Source organism: Tachypleus tridentatus, chromosome 13 (assembly GCF_004210375.1).
Source record: "Tachypleus tridentatus isolate NWPU-2018 chromosome 13, ASM421037v1, whole genome shotgun sequence".
Classification (NCBI taxonomy): Eukaryota; Metazoa; Arthropoda; class Merostomata; order Xiphosura; family Limulidae; genus Tachypleus; species Tachypleus tridentatus.
The window spans coordinates 177979051-177995589 of NC_134837.1; the positions used below are offsets into that span (position 1 = coordinate 177979051).

At 29.5% G+C, this 16539-nt stretch overlaps 1 protein-coding gene across 1 annotated transcript in view; it reads left to right on the forward strand.

The window, feature by feature from the left end:
* LOC143239223 (uncharacterized) overlaps positions 1-15737 on the forward strand; it is a 56492-nt gene extending 40755 nt beyond the window's left edge. The window contains exons 4-6 of the mRNA XM_076480116.1: positions 7270-7363; positions 10609-10713; positions 14481-15737. Of these exons, the coding sequence (XP_076336231.1) occupies positions 7270-7363; positions 10609-10713; positions 14481-14567 (286 nt within the window). The 3' untranslated portion in view covers positions 14568-15737. The remainder of the gene's footprint in view (positions 1-7269; positions 7364-10608; positions 10714-14480) is intronic.
* The last annotated feature ends 802 nt before the right edge of the window (positions 15738-16539 follow it).

Here is a 16539-nt window from a genome sequence, read left to right on the forward strand (position 1 = left end):
GTCCTAGATATACTTCTGGCTTCTTGTATGATAAGAGTAGTTGATGAATTCAAGTACTGAACACAATACATACTGGATAAATATCTCCACTTTTTTTTTTTTTTTTTTTTTTTTACACACACCTCGCATTTGAATTTCCCAATGAATTAATGAGAAGAGTGTAATAAATACCAGTTGTTGATAAACATGACTGTAATTACTCAAGTTAAGCTTATTCACAATACATTCAAATACAATTTGTAACAGTACATAAACTATTGTAAATGTGTTAAAATTCTGTTGTTATTTTTACCTTAATGAACATAAACTGTATTTTTCTGTTAATGTATAAAATGTATTTATATGAAAACATCCTTTGCCATTTAAATTATTGATGTAGACATTCTATTTTAGTGTTCTTCAGTTAATTTCAAGATATTAAATTGTAATTATGTTTTTAAATTATGTGATTACATAATTATAACAATCTGTTTACAGGATTAGTTTTATTTATGGTAAAAGAAAGTTCACATACAAAATACTCATATTTTCTAAATCACAATTCTCTTTCTCATAGGAAAGCTTAAGTACTGATTGTGGTTGATTGTTTTATTGAAAACTGGTTTTAAACCTGTGTTAACCTTGAATTACATGTAAATAAGATTTATTAAATGATGCATCATACTTAACTATAGAAGTAATTTGTGAAGACATGATGTTATAATATTAGAAATTTCTTTTTTCTAATTTTTATCTTTTTTCATACTACTATTTTTTGAATCAGCTTGTACAACAACTTTGAGCACATTTGCTTCATAATAAAGTATAATAAGCAAGATTTTCATGTCATACAAGACTTACAGTGACATCAATTTTTCTTGGTAATTGCTGGATGTTTTCAATAGGTTCTTAGAAAATATACACTTTTTAAAAGTTTTTTTTTCCAACTTGGACTACTTTAGCACAATAATCTCTACCAGAAGAGCTATTAATGTTATTTTAGTATAATTACAATTTTTGTAAAATAGTTTTAGTTACGAGTAAAAGGCAAATTACACAAAGTTTCTGTGACCTCTGCTCTATGCTATCAGTATGGTACCCTTGCTGCTGATGGCAGTTTCAGTATATTCTGACAAGGTTGGACCAAGTTCACAAGAAGACAGAATTGTCGCATGTAAAGATTCATATATGACACCTACCATATGGCTGATGTAGTTATTATTTAAGTAATTTAATGTTATACATTAATCTGGTTAAAACTGTAAATAACTAAAATATATATTGAGCCATTTAAATCTAATACTGTAAATTACTGAAATATATACAAACTTGCTTGCATCTTATTCAATATGTGGGAAGTTCTAGCTGAGTTTCTGCAGGATGATAGGCATGACTGTGTGAATATATAACTCCTAGTAATCAATCAAACAGCACTATCTCTGATTTTCAAATTATTGTTATTATTATGGTTTATGATCACCTTGAATGCCTTCCTTTCATTGCAAAGTGTGATTCACAAATATTTGTAAATTAGATGAAAAATAGTTTACATTTAAGTAATTTGATGAAGGAAAACAAATCGTAAAAGATTTTTCATTCCATTTTCCTCTTTTCAGTTTTATTCTTTCATTGTAATTAGTGTAAAGGTTTGTTTGTTTACAAACTTTTCTCACATGACTTATTCATTTTCTTAGATCTTTACTAATAACTTTGATCTAAGTAACCACTTTTAAGGTCATAGTTGAACTGGTATTATCTCCAATAAACATTATAAAACCTCTGAACTGCAGGATGGAGCAAATTTTTACCCTTGACTTAGATTCGATAACTTGTTCACTAAAAGACTTTTTAATTACTTTAATTCAGAAATCGAAAAAAAAACCTGAAAATTTTGTTTCTTTGGACTGCATAATTTTCAGTCAGTTTGATTGATTCAGTAATGTATTGGGAACATATCCTTTTTTCCATCTGCTCTACACCCAAGAACTTTTGGGTTATTCCCTGCCAACTAATCCAGGGTTTCCCAGTTCATGTCATAGATTTTCTTGAAAAAATTTAAGCAAAACTTCATTTTGATTTATTCAGCTAAAAAATCCTAAAGCTGCACTACATGGCTGAATAAACCCAAATGAAGTTTTTGCTTAAATATTTTCAAGAAAATCTATGACATGAACTGGGAAAAGTTCTTTTTTCTGGGTGAGTTGGCATGCAGTGACCCTTTTGTGATTTTGTTACTATTAGGGGCCTTGGATTGTAATACTCTTATACATTGTAGTGTCTTCAGGTTTTGTTATAATTGTTTTTCTCAAGTTTTACAGGAGCTGGTTATTTTTAACAGTTCATAATTTTCTTGCTACTAATTTTGAAAAACAATGCCTACTTTCATTTCACCATGATCTCACACTGGTAAATATTTCATCCTGTTCCACATTGGCTTTATACCCCAATCATTTTTATTACTAACAGTTTTGGCTTCACTTCATTTCTTTAGAATCCTCTGTATAGTTCCTACTGAAACATTAAATGTATTTTTGTTACATTTTGCTTAGTTTCCCTCCCTAGCCAAAACTTCAATTTCTATATGACATTTTAGTCACGAGAACAATGGTTTGAATCATGTTACTACTGTTAAAGACAATGTTCTTAGTAATTTAATTTAGATGTTTTGTTTGTTAGAAGGAATTTTTAGTGTGGTTTAATAGTGATGTTTGACATCTAGAAGCTTTCTGAATGTCTAAATCTGAGGTTATGATGTGATATATTTTCAGGATGTTTTGAACAAAAAGTAATATGTAAAAAAACAATAAAAGAGAGTTAAAGACTTGATTAGTTGACTTGTCAGCCAATGGATCTGTCACTTTTTACTGGATGTGCTCATCAGCTAATTCTGAGTTTTATTGCAGACACGAGAGGACATTTAACAAGTGACTCTTAAGCTTTGTCTGTGTGTTAGGCATATATTTATTAAATGGACTAGATTTTGTAATACTTTTAGTAAATAATAGAAAAAGAATCTACCCAATGATAGGAACTATTACAATACTTGTCTCATGAGTTTGATTATTTTGGAGAATATGAATCTAGACTAAATTTCAAGCTGACAACACATCCTCAAAGTGAGATTGAAAATTAAGAAGGAGAGAGATACAACATATTAAAAGCAAAATGAGAAGAAATCTGCAGAAAGTTAAAAGAAAACTGAGATGAAAAAGACTGAAAATGTTTTAAAAAACCAAGAAGAATATTAAAAAATAATGAAAGATAAAAAGTTCAAAGACACTAATTTAAGAGGGAAGTTAAAAATTTAGCTAAAGTTTAAAAAACAATTAAGAATCAAAATATATTTGATTTAAAACAAGATCATTGATGTTATTGGTGATGTATGAAGGAATGCGAAAAAGGTATACATATGTAATATGTGAAAATATTACAATAACACGTTTGAATAAATGTAAATGAAATCCACAAATTATAAAAGAACATCAGTAAAACATCTGTAAAATGAATTTGTAAATGCAAATTAAACCAGCAATACCTCTGTCTGATAATTTCAACTTCAAGCACAATTAACTATGAAACTGAAAGAGGACAATCCATGGATGTTGATAGTTACTGAAAAGATTTGGGACTTGAACTCTAAGAAGCAGCTACTACTCAAAATAGCTAAAATATAATTGCAATGAAATGTACTATAGTTTACTTAAGATGTATTTCAGTAACTATGAAATATATCTGGAGAATGGGTTTAGTGCCCATTGAGGGCCATTAGGGCTCTAGGGCTACCAAGAGCCCTCATGAGCACCCCCAAATAGTATTTGAGATTGCCAAATATAAGCATAAGAGACTAAAGTTGTGTATTTGCTTAAATGCAATACATTTATTTTAAAGATTTCATACATATATTTTGGCCTATCTTCAGGGCTCCTTTGTGGGCAATGGGCCATGAGAAATATTCCCAGCCTCCCCCTTTTCTCACTGGGACTGGAAGAACCCATCTAGTCTACATGTATCACTACTTGTACTGTGATATAGATAAGTGCAGGACCTTCCTAAGCTGGTCCAGCTATGCCATTTTTAATCCAGTTCTGGAATGTAGCTAGCCAGTTCAATAACATTACCTACATGAGAAATCAACAAATTATGGTAGGAAAATACCCCAGAAAGCATATCGGGCTCAGTTCAAAATAATTTATAAAGTGAGTGGGTAGAGTAGTGAACAACAGGTTATTCATGTTGTTGGCTATTTTAAAGGATAAGCCTTAACAAAAATTAATCAGTCTTTTGGCTGAGAGTCTGAACTACTATCAATTTTTGATGGTTGCCTTATCAAACAGGGTTGGAGTGGCACACCAGGAACAGGTTTTCAAACTAAAATTTAGAAGTAGAGTGAATACAAAGAAGGAAACATTAGCCAACTTTGTGGAAGGAATGGGAAAGCTTATTGAACTATTGTACTTGGATACACCATGTGAAACAATGGAATTATTTTGAAGTGATGAATTTATAGATGCTATAATATTTGAAGGCATGCAAGTTAGACTGAAGCAAAGAAGATTTATACCTTTAAATGAAACTATCTAGTTAGTGATAGTATTTGAACCATTAAAGTAACCAATAATAGCTAATGGCATCATCCAAATGTTATGGGATCATTACCTTAAGTTGTATATAAATATCACATTTTTACTAATGGCAGTCTAGAAGAAGTGACTTAATTAATAAAAACAACTAGTACAGAATGGAAGAAGTAAACCAGAAGACAGTGGGTGTTTCAAGTGTTACTTAAAAGTAATATTGCCAGTACCTGTGGGGTAAATCTTGAAGAAAATACCCACTCCCTCCTAAAAATCTGTCTGTAAAAATGAATTTGCTATAAGTATAGAAATCATGAACATTACATCTGAGACTGTGATTAATAATGAACCAAAGAAATTATATCTTGAGGATAAGAAAATACTCCATCTGCCTGAGTAGGCATTGGAAAAATATTATTTAAAGTAACCAGTCCAAAAGTAAATGAATTCATTAACAGAGAGCCTTGCAGTATGCTTATCAACACTTACTCCAGAATTAAGAGTGTTCAACCCAATCTGGTAATGAAAGGTGGGAAGGTACCTCCGAAGGTGAAGAAAAATGTATTGATATAAGCAGCAGGTTAACATATATCAAGAAGAAGGTTGGAAGTCACCCTCATTGTTAAAAACTTGTCTAACATGAGATATGGGTCATTTTACATCAAAATAGAATGCATATTTGGAGCTGACTTCACAAGGAAACATGAATGAAAGGTTAAACTAACATTCAATAGCTTTAGTCTATGACCTCCATGCATTATAAGAGAATTACAGTAACAGAAGTTGGACTTCCAGTGATAAGAACAGATGTATAGAGTAACAAGACAGGCAATCTGAGCTTCTGTTGTTTTTTAGCAGAATCCAGTAAATTAGGTGATTCAAACAGAAGATCATAAAGCGTGATAATCTTTGGAAACACTTCAGTGAAGACTTGTGGAGTAACTCAGCCAAGGTTCCTGTCACAATAACTTCCAAGGTTTTACTAAAGAGAGAACCACTGTTAATTTCTCCTGACCATCTACCTAGAGAGAAATCCTTCAATAACAAGACATGATAAAGAACAAGAGGTCGTCCAATCTTTATACCACAATCCACAGAACAGAAAATTATCAAAACCTTTGGTAAATGAACAATTGGGACATTAAATAAGACAGTTTTGTTTTATTAATTAGGATTGTGATTTACTTTAATACATCAGAGAACAGACTACACAATCTTTTTTGCAAATAGATGACGACATATCTTATAACATCATTTTCTTTGGAGAGCATTAGTCATAACTTACACATGTATTTCACGTAAATGCTTTTGAATCACGTTGCACTTGGTACTAACATCTTACTTTGTAATAAACATTTACTGTAAGTGAGTAAACAGAGATTTATATTGTATTATGTTGCTTAAGCTTAAATTATGACAGGTTGTGTAGAAACTTACTTCGCATTATATTTTGTCATACTTATGAACACCTCAATAAACCAGTTAAGTAGGACTGTTGTAATCCAGTAAGAATACAAAATAGTGGTGTATTAAAATATGAAATGATAATGTGTAAGAAACTTAAAAAAAGCAACTGATGGATAAGTTGATTCATGTTATTTTCTTTCCAAAGCATTTTATTCATATGTCAGATAAAACAGATGTGAAGAAAACAAACTAATAAAAATACAAGTATCAGATATGAATTATGAGTGATGTGTCTCTGAATAAAGAAAATTACAAACATAAATACTAGCAGTACATTTCTCTTTGATAGATTTTCAAATATTTTTAGAAGAATGGGAGAATGAAATTATGTTTATTGCTGTTAATTATACAAAGTACATATTATATTAGTTATTTCCTGGGGTTAAGATCAAAATAACCAAGAAGGGTTTTTTCATAGTATAGTTGGCATAGTCCATTTACTTGCACAAAATCCCCAAAAAAGCTTTTTTTTTCCCCATTCAATAAGCATTGAATTTAGGTTTGTTTGGAAACCACAACCAGCCACGGTATTCTACTGGGCAGTGAGTCAAACCACATTCCGTAATTCAACTCTGTAACTTTGCAATAAATAAAAAAGGGGAGCAAAAAGTTTTGTTTCTTAATATTAAAAAAAAACCAGCATGAAGCCAGGTACTGTCGAATATAATGTACTTTAAGTATAATGTTTAAATAAAAGAAGCTGTGAATGTTGTTTCAATCACTAATAAACATTTTAGTACATAAAAAGAACTATAAAGACAAAATGAGAATAAATGAGAGCATTCTTAAATATGTAACCAAACAGTTACCTTGGCAACAAACAATCCATATGATGGACAGAATACATAGCCACTTGTTCTTGCAACACAAGCCAGTATGGATTAAAGTTAAGAGGAGTGGAAAGTTACTATCATAGTGGTAAATACAAACATTTGTAATTACAACTTTAAATGAAATGCTACAGGGAAGGTCACAACTATAGATAAGTTTTACTAAGAGCCATTTCTTTGTCTTTTTTTTTTCCACAGGCTATATCACCTTGTATAGCTTTTATAAATTGTTAAACCAATCTCAGTAAAAATAGGTTAGTATAGTGATTGTATGGAGAACTTAGACAGTGATTTATAGAAGCATTACTAACAGTACTACCAGTGCTTTCAAACATGTCTAGAGCAGACTAAAGCATGGGTTTAATATGCCATGTCTGTGTTTAATTATATCAAATGTTTTTTTGTTTTTTTTTATTTAGTTCATCAGACTTTGAACATGAGGAAGGAAATAATGGGCTTGCAGAAAAGGTTAAGTTGGAGACAACAATGTCTGAGTCACTGACCTTTCAAGAAGTAAGGAAATTTTTTATTTTTTTATTTTATATGAATGTACAGTTGTACACAAATGTTCTGCTTAGTTCATATAAAAGAAGAGAAAAATCACAAATGTTGTATAGAAAAATATACATCAGAGTTTTCAACTTTATAATAAAACAACATCTTATTAAATAATATCCATAAAATGGAACAAAAACTGATTTCACTTACTTTATTTTGTGTGCCCACCCTTTGCTTCCTTTACTGTCTGTAATCTTTGTGTTTTGAAACAAGTTTCTGGCATATTTTTCAAAATATTTTTCAACATATACAGCTCTGTGTTCTGCAATCAACTTTGGTTTCCTCATTTTAACAACAGCCTTCAAGTCAATCCAAAGGATCTTGATGGCATTCAATTCTTTTTTCTTTAGAAATTCCCTCTTTAAGTTATTCTCGTGTCTTCTATAAACATGTTGTTACTTTGTTGGTGGAAAAAAGGTTCCATTTTAGATTCATCTGACCATAAATTTTAATTGGTGAGATTGTTGGTCATTTTTAAGTATCTAATAGAAATCTCCAGTTGCTTTCTTCTTTTTTTCTGCATTGTCTTTTAGCAAAGGTTTGCATCTCAGTTTTCACACAAGGACAGTAATCTTATTGTGGTGGTGTTCAATTGTTCTCTCTAATTTCTTGACTGTATTCTCTCAATACTATTGTGATATTATTTGTAGTAATCTGAGGAGTTTTCTGAGCTGCTTAAACATTTCTTTTTAATCTTGCTTGGAGCTAGTTGCAGTAGTATCAGTTCTCATATGTTAGTCCACACTTTATTTTTCAGATAGTTTCTTCCTTTTTGTGTTTAGTTTCATCACTGCCTTTTGAGATCATTGCTATACTCTAGTTTGACGTCTTTCTGATGTTTTATTATATCACAAGTTTGTAGCTTATTTTCTAGTACTTGATGATTATATACCTATATTTGACAGTTATTGTTTTGTTTGTTTGTTTCATCAAAAGCTACATGAGGGCTATCTGTGCTAGCTGCCCCTAATTTAGCAGTGTAAAACTAGAGGGAAGGCAGCTAGTAATCACCACCCACCACAAACTCTTTTTACCAATGAATAGTGGAATTGACTATCACATTTAATGTGATAGGTTGATCATGTTTGGTGGGACAGAGATTCAAACCCATGATTCTCATATCTGAAGTCAAGTGTTCTAACTATCTGGCCATGCTGAGCCACAAACAGTTACTTAATTTATGATAACTAAATAATTAGCAACAAATGTGTTACATGAAATATGTTATCTGCCTGAAAACCTTTTGACAAAGTATGGAATTAGTTTTTGATGTTATATTTCATTTTGTGCATTGTTGTTTTATTATAAATCTTATCACTTCTTTAATTTGTATTTTTTTTATAGAATAATTAGAAACAATATGCCACTGTTTTGTGGATTTCTTCTTTTTAATTTTTCAAACACTTTTGTTTGTGAGCATACATAAATATGTATATAAACTATCTATGTATAAGTGTGTGTGTTGTCAGAAGCAGATCCAATGAGATCATAATCCTTCCCTCTAGTTACCTCGGAACTTAAATCACGAATGGAACATATAGTAAACAACAATTAATAGTACCAGATTCTCTATCAGGATTCTGTTTTGCAACAATGAGTTGTAGTACACCGTGAATCACCATGTTATGATAAACTTTCTCAGGGGCAGCCATATGTGAACACCACACCTAGAGGTGTTTTGTGGATTCCTTTTTTTCATAAATGTTGGTTCTGCCCCTATAATACTCATAACTTGATATCAGTACACATTAATGTTTTAATTATAGGTTAGGTATAAAATGATATCTCTGACTTGTATGGAATAAATATTTATCAGATTTTATTTATTGAAATGACTTTTATTTCAGTATTTGAAAATATAAAATGCAGTATTCCAGGTCACATTTATGTAGAAACATTTCAGTGTAATAAAATATACCTATATAATGTTCTTAAACAACAGGTACCCTCCATTTCTGTATTAATGACCTGTTTTACCAAGATCTGTATGAGAGCTGCATGAAACTAAGTTGTTAGAGGCTCGTAATGTGAGCTAAGGAATATAGAAAACAAAAACTGACATGGTTCTACATTATTTGTACACTTAACTAGTGAGCTAAAGTTTTTTTTTCTGAGTTAAATTCTATACTAATGGAATTTTGAAGTAAGTCACTATCATTAAGTCTAATAATAATTACTGCTGTATGAAACATTTCTAGTATTATCTGTATTTCAGTACTCTATAATAATATGTTTATCTGTATTTTATCAATATTCTTTACCTACACTATAAGGTAGAATCTTTATTGTAATTATATATATATTATAAACCTGTATATTGTTATGTAAAAAACAGATGAAATATTGTATATGATTTACCTGTAGTATTGTTTAAAGTTTTTAAAAGTTATATTTTGCCAATACTGTTACATAAAAAATTATACAACTTGGCTATATTCTAACTACCATAACTGTGGTGAGATTCATATATTTTAAAATTAAGTTGCTAAGGTTTGTATATCTAGGTTGAATATTCCTGAGCAAGTCCTAAAACCAAATACTTATTCATACTTATAGAAGGACACAAAGTACAAAATTAATACTTGAATAATATTTTATAAGGTCCTATGTTTTCTGTTATATTTTGATAATTAATAATTAGATATTAATCATAATACTTAATTGCTGGTAATATATAACCAGAGATAAAAATGTGAATATAGCTGAACTTAAAAAGCCAGACTTTTGTGTTAATTTTGTGCATACCCAAAGGTGAAATGTCTAATGTGACTTGAAGTATGATATTATTGCTGTACAACAAAGTGTCCTTGTAAATATTACTTACCAAATCTTAACACTGTATATTACTCCATATACCAGTGTATTATTGTAAATATTACTTACCAAATCTTAACACTGTATATTACTCAATATACCAGTGTATTATTGTAAATATTACTTACCAAATCTTAACACTGTATATTACTCAATACACCAGTGTATTATTGTAAATATTACTTACCAAATCTTAACACTGTATATTACTCAATACACCAGTGTATTATTGTAAATATTACTTACCAAATCTTAACACTGTATATTACTCAATATACCAGTGTATTATTGTAAATATTACTTACCAAATCTTAACACTGTATATTACTCAATATACCAGTGTATTATTGTAAATATTCAATGTTGATTGTGTCTTCTATCCTCAGTTGCTTCAACACTACCAAATAGAAAACAAAAAACTGCAAAATCTTGTTGAAGTAAAAGAGAACAAGATTTTTGAACTAGAACAGGAAGTCATAAGTCTAAGTCAAGTAAGCTCTTGTTTTTAAACTTTTAGCTCTAAGCAACTGTGTGATATTTGCATCGATATACTGGACCTTTTATCTCTGAGATACAATTAAGTGTTATTTTGAAGTGAAAATGTGTGCATGTTATATGTGTTGAGAAGATTTTTAAATTCCTGTCTAAAGAATAAATAAAATATCTTGAACAAATTAAAAAATTGTGGCTTTAGCTAAAGTAAAACAATCAAAACCTTAAAGAAATTATGAATTTTTTTTGTAAAGTACATAATATATATATATGTATGTATGTATGTATGTAAAGAAATTTACTGTGATTTGTATATTAATCCACCAAAAAATTAATATTTTAAATTTGTGTAAAATGTGCATTAATAGTACTTGCTATGTAACTGTGTGCTGTATTCCCTTTATTTGTGAAATATTATTTGTTTCATGTAAGCATTTGAAGCCTAATTTTTAAAAATTTGCAATCTTTACCATTTTAATGGGCACTATCAAATGAGCCCCTTTTGACTGGTATACGTTTTAAAGTTAAGAGCATTTTTTATGACTTTTTAAGTGCAGAACATATTTAAATTTCAGAATATTTATTAACTTTTGATTTTCATTACTTATCAGTATTCCAGCCAATAACATTAACTTTTTTTTTACTCTAATGGAAAGTATATATATCACGAGTTAGAAGATAGGTCAAAGTGGGAGTTTTTTGTTAACAAATTATTTGAAAAATTTAAAGATGTGAATGTGTGTGTGTGTGTATGACTTGTTAGCAAAATTTAAGCAAGATATTTCCAGAAATGTAAGGTGTAAAATAACCTAACAATAATATATGCTATGAAATGCTGAGAGAACTAAATTTATGACTTTTTGAAAAGTATTCTGTGGGTTATGAATTAGGTTTTAGGTTCTGTGGGTTATGAATTAGGTTTTAGGTTCTGTGGGTTATGAATTAGGTTTTAGGTCTATTTGATAATGAGTTCTTGGTATGACTGTGAAAAAAAAGAAGAAAGGTTTTGGTCTGCTGGTTATCAATTGAAAGTTGACATTTAGGGCATATTGATTTATTAAAAGGAAAATAATTTATAGGCTACTTGAATAACATTTTACAGAAAATACTTTGCTTCAATAATGTGCAAAGTGGTTTAGTTTAATTGTAGTAGTTTCAATCTAGCTTAGTTATAATGTTTAGTTTACATTCAGTAAATCTTCTTACTTCAAAACACATTTAAGTCCATTTTTAAATATCTACTGGTCTATCTGGAATATCCAAATAGATAATACTACACACTGCAATCAGTTTGAATGAAATGTTATGTATGGAAAACTAATCATAATTAAAAATTTATTATAACAATAAATTCACAAACTGACTGTACATAAATTGCCTTGTTTTAAACAAAAGAGAAACTGCTATATTATTTTATTCGATAAATCTTTGCTTAAGTTTAGAGTTTGATCTTTTGCTTCAAAATACATGAAACTCAGTGTTTTTCTGGTTCTCACTAAAAGTCTTCCTAAAGCAAGGCACTATTTGATCAGAACCATTTCATTTTGACCCTAATTTGCACTGTAAGGATGGTTTTAAATGAGTTCATAATATTTAAGACACCTTGCACCCTTAGTAGAAATGACAGAAAATGTTCTTCAGTTATTTATTATGATTAATTAGTAGAGGTATGGTCAATCATATCTAAGTTTAAGGCTATAAAAGTGGTTACAGTAAAAAGAGATAAAATATATTATTCTTGCTATTCTTTGTGCTTCAGTGTTTTGTTTCCTATTAACTGAATTTTAACATTAATGGATGACCTCTCTAAGTGCTTTAACTTCAACAGAAACACCATCATGACTGCATCCACAATGTTTATGTTTCATGTAACGCCCTTGAACTATGGTAAACATGGATTTTGGGCATTTTCCCGCTATATTGCTTAAGACAGCATTAAAGACAGGTAACTTGTTTTACAAAAGATGATAGTTTTGACAAACATGAAGAAAGACTTCTCTGCAAGAGGTCAGTTTTTGCACATGAAAGTTTTGTTTGAAAACTCTTAGTACTAAATTATAATTGAAAGCCAGTTTAGTAGTTTTTATTGTTTCCCAGATATTGTGATGCTTAAATATAGCCCTTAATTTCTGTACAGGCAACTCCAAATTGTATAGTTAAAAACACAAATAACAAAACTTCACAATTATTATATTGAAAAGTTTCAAATCTACTTATGATAAAGATATCAATATCCATACTGTTTTAGTTTATTTAATCAATAAAAATTGTTGTATAATCTTAAAAAACTGCTTAAAGTTTTTTGATTCTGTTAAACCTATGATCTTCACAAAGTTACAAAGTTAACCTTTTAAATTCTTACCTTGAAGCTTTTAATTTACTGTTAATTATATAAACTCATTTCAGTTGTGTATCTTCAATCCTGAGAGGCCTGATATGGTCAGGTGGTTAGGACACTTGTAATCTGAAGGTCATGGGTTTGAATCACCATCACAACAAACATTCTCAGTCTTTCAGCTGGTTGAGCATTATAATGTTATGATAGATCCCACTTTTCATTGATAAAAGAGAAGCCCAAGAGTTTGACAGTGGGTGGTGATGCCTAGTTGCTTTTCCTCCAGTCTTTCACTGCTAAATTAAAGATAGCTAGGGCAGATAGTCCTCGTGCAGCTTTGTATGAAAATAAAACAAACAAACAAATAAAATCAATCTTGAAAAGAATCTTATGAACTAAAAACTAATTTTGATGTTTATTACCCCATCTTATCATTATATTTTAAAATGCTTTCTTTCTTTAAGTTGCATTTAATTAAGGCCTATAAGAAATATAAAATAAATTTTCCTGTCCAGTTTAGTTTTTCAGAGAGGATAATAGATCAGGTTTTACCCAAAAACATAAGAAAAGCAAATACTTCTGGTTTAATTTACAAAAAAAAAAAAAACATGCAAGAAGAATTGTAATTAATTTCAAGGTAAACAAACAAGTGAGAATATTTTCACTCATGGAAGGATTTTGTAATTATAATTTACATCTAGCAGTTTTATTTACTTAATTAAATAAATCTGACCAGAGAAAACACACTAGTCCTTCAAAAAATAGAATAAATCATTGTAACAAAAACCTCAAACCAACAAAAATGTTTTTATTTAAGTCTCATATAGTAAAAACTAATTTATTTGCAATTTTCATATTACAGTTATTACACATACATCATATACTATAAGTATTCTTACTCATAGCTGTTGTACCTCTTGATTTTGCATTATATCAATGTTAAATTAACTGTTTTAATTTTGGTCTCATCAGCTGCTCTTTGTAGCTCAGACTTCTTAATTTAATATTGATCTTGGTGAATTTAACCACATGATTTCTTTCAGGTTACAAGCCTATAAATAAAATAAATTTATTCTTTTTCCACTGTTGGTTTAAATTGTATACTTGATTAGATATACAGTGTATAAAAGCTTGTACTCAAATGGGTAACAAAGAAAACTATTAGAAATGTACAATGTTTTGACAAGATTATTATGTGAATCTGATTGTAGTATAATCTTGTTAAAATATTGTACATTTATAATAAAGTTTTCTTCATTATCCTTTTAAGTCATCTCCAGACTTTTATTTTCTGAAAAGTGTGGACTCCAGTCATCACAGATACACAGCATGCTTGTTTGTACTGTCACAAAACAAAGTAATTATTAATAGATGTATCCAATTGCATACTGTAATAGGCTAACATGTTTTGTGTTGTCTGATTTATTTCAGGATTTGGCAACATCTGAAAACAAAAACAGGAAGCTTCAAGAAGAAAATACAGCTCTTCTTCATGGAATGGCAAAGTTTAAAATGTAGCAAATAGCACAAGAGCCTTTTGAAACTTACAAACTTTGTAGTAAAATAGGTTACTGAGTAAGGTATGTCTGAAGACAAAGGAATACCTTGTAAAAAGTTTGTCACAAAAGACATTTATAAATCAGCTAAAATTGTAAAGCAACATATACTGAAGAGTTTGATTAAAGATCAACAGGTGTCTCTAAGACGCATAATACATCTTCTGTGAAACAAATATATTAATGGGTGGAAATGTTTTTTTATCCAATTGTATGAAATGTCATATAATTACAAATATCATTTGATAAAAATGTTTTGTCGTTAATTAATTTTCAATCTGAAAAACAGTAGCAGACTTGGAACATCTTCTAGGTCATTGTTAAGTTTTCCACTATTAAAATGTCAATCTTATTAGTTATTTAACTAAATGTAATTAATTAGTACAGCCCATTTAAGTTTAAATTTATTGCATTAGAACTGCAGGTGTTAACCATATATATGTATTTATACTTTTCTGTATTATGACAGAAAGTGGTTTGATTTGGATTCCAAGAAGACACAATACTGACTCTGTTATTCATAGTTCCTAGTTACATTCAAAGGACTTTTTTTCCCTTTTTTTTAGAATACATACTTAATAAATAACCATTAATAAAATATGAAATGCAATTTGATTACAATTTTTATATACTCTTAATTTTGACTGTACTTATCCAAAATAATTTATGATGGAATATAAAGGTTGGTTTTATTGTCAGCTTTTAAAGTTATTGTTCTATTCTAATTTCCTAAAAAAATGCTTTAAATCAGCTGCTTTAGTGGGATTTATTAACAAAGGTATTTAAATTTTCAGAATTATTTTTTTACCAAAGTTAAATCAAGTTCACATTTTGTTTTGTGAATACCTGGGGAAGTTGCTGACATTTTTACAAAGATTTAATAAAGCTCTCATTGCACTGAACCGATAATCAGCGTAGACACATTAAAGATATGTGGACTTTCTATGTACCTTACTAGTGCCAAATCTTTCACTAAAATAAGGCCTAACTTAGTGGTTTGCAGGGAAACTGTTGAAAATGGTACAGTAGCTTACAATCTTAAGACCTGATTGGTGAATGTGCTGTGCATGTTTTTTGGACATCTGTAAAAAGATTATTTTTATTAAAAATAATAAAAGCTAAAAGCATTAAAGTATTTAGTTTTGTTTTTATTTGCATAATAACACTCAACTGAAAAAAAATTGGATTATGCCTGCACACACACACATACACACATTTAAAAATACTATGAATAAAGAATCTATGTAATGTGAATAAACTCGCTCATGTGATAGATGTAATAATTTACTACAAAGTGTGAAAAGAGCTATAAGAGTACATGTTTCTAAATTTAACAGACCATCCAAGTTTAATGTTCTGTATTTATAGTTATGTGAGAAATATTTTTCTATGAAGATAATGACCACAAAAGCTTGCTAAGTTCAAAGTTTCTTAAACAAGTAGCTCAGAGAAGAAATGGAATTGTATATTCATCAGAATATTTTGTAAATCATCTCAACATATATGTCATGAAGGATTCTTGAGAAAAACAGTTGTACTCTATTTTTATATTTGACTAGTAAATCAGAAGTTACATTGTCTAGTTGCTTAGGTAATGCAGTATAAACTGTGAGGTTATGTACATGCCACATAACTACTAAATTAAATAACATATAGTCTCAGCTATTTTAGGTAATGCTGTGGTGTTATTCATGCTAAACTTTGTGCTCTTATGGAATTCCCCTTAGTGGCAAGTCTTGGGGCTTGTAATGTTAAAAATCGCGTTTTTATACCGATGATTTGTAGACAGCTCATTGTGTACTTTTATACTTAAACTAGTAATGGGATATTGTGTACATTATTTCAATTTTTAATAATTAAAACACTCAAATGATCAATGTTATTAAGGACACAATTTAAACTTTATTCTGAGAACATTGGCTATCTCAAAACTT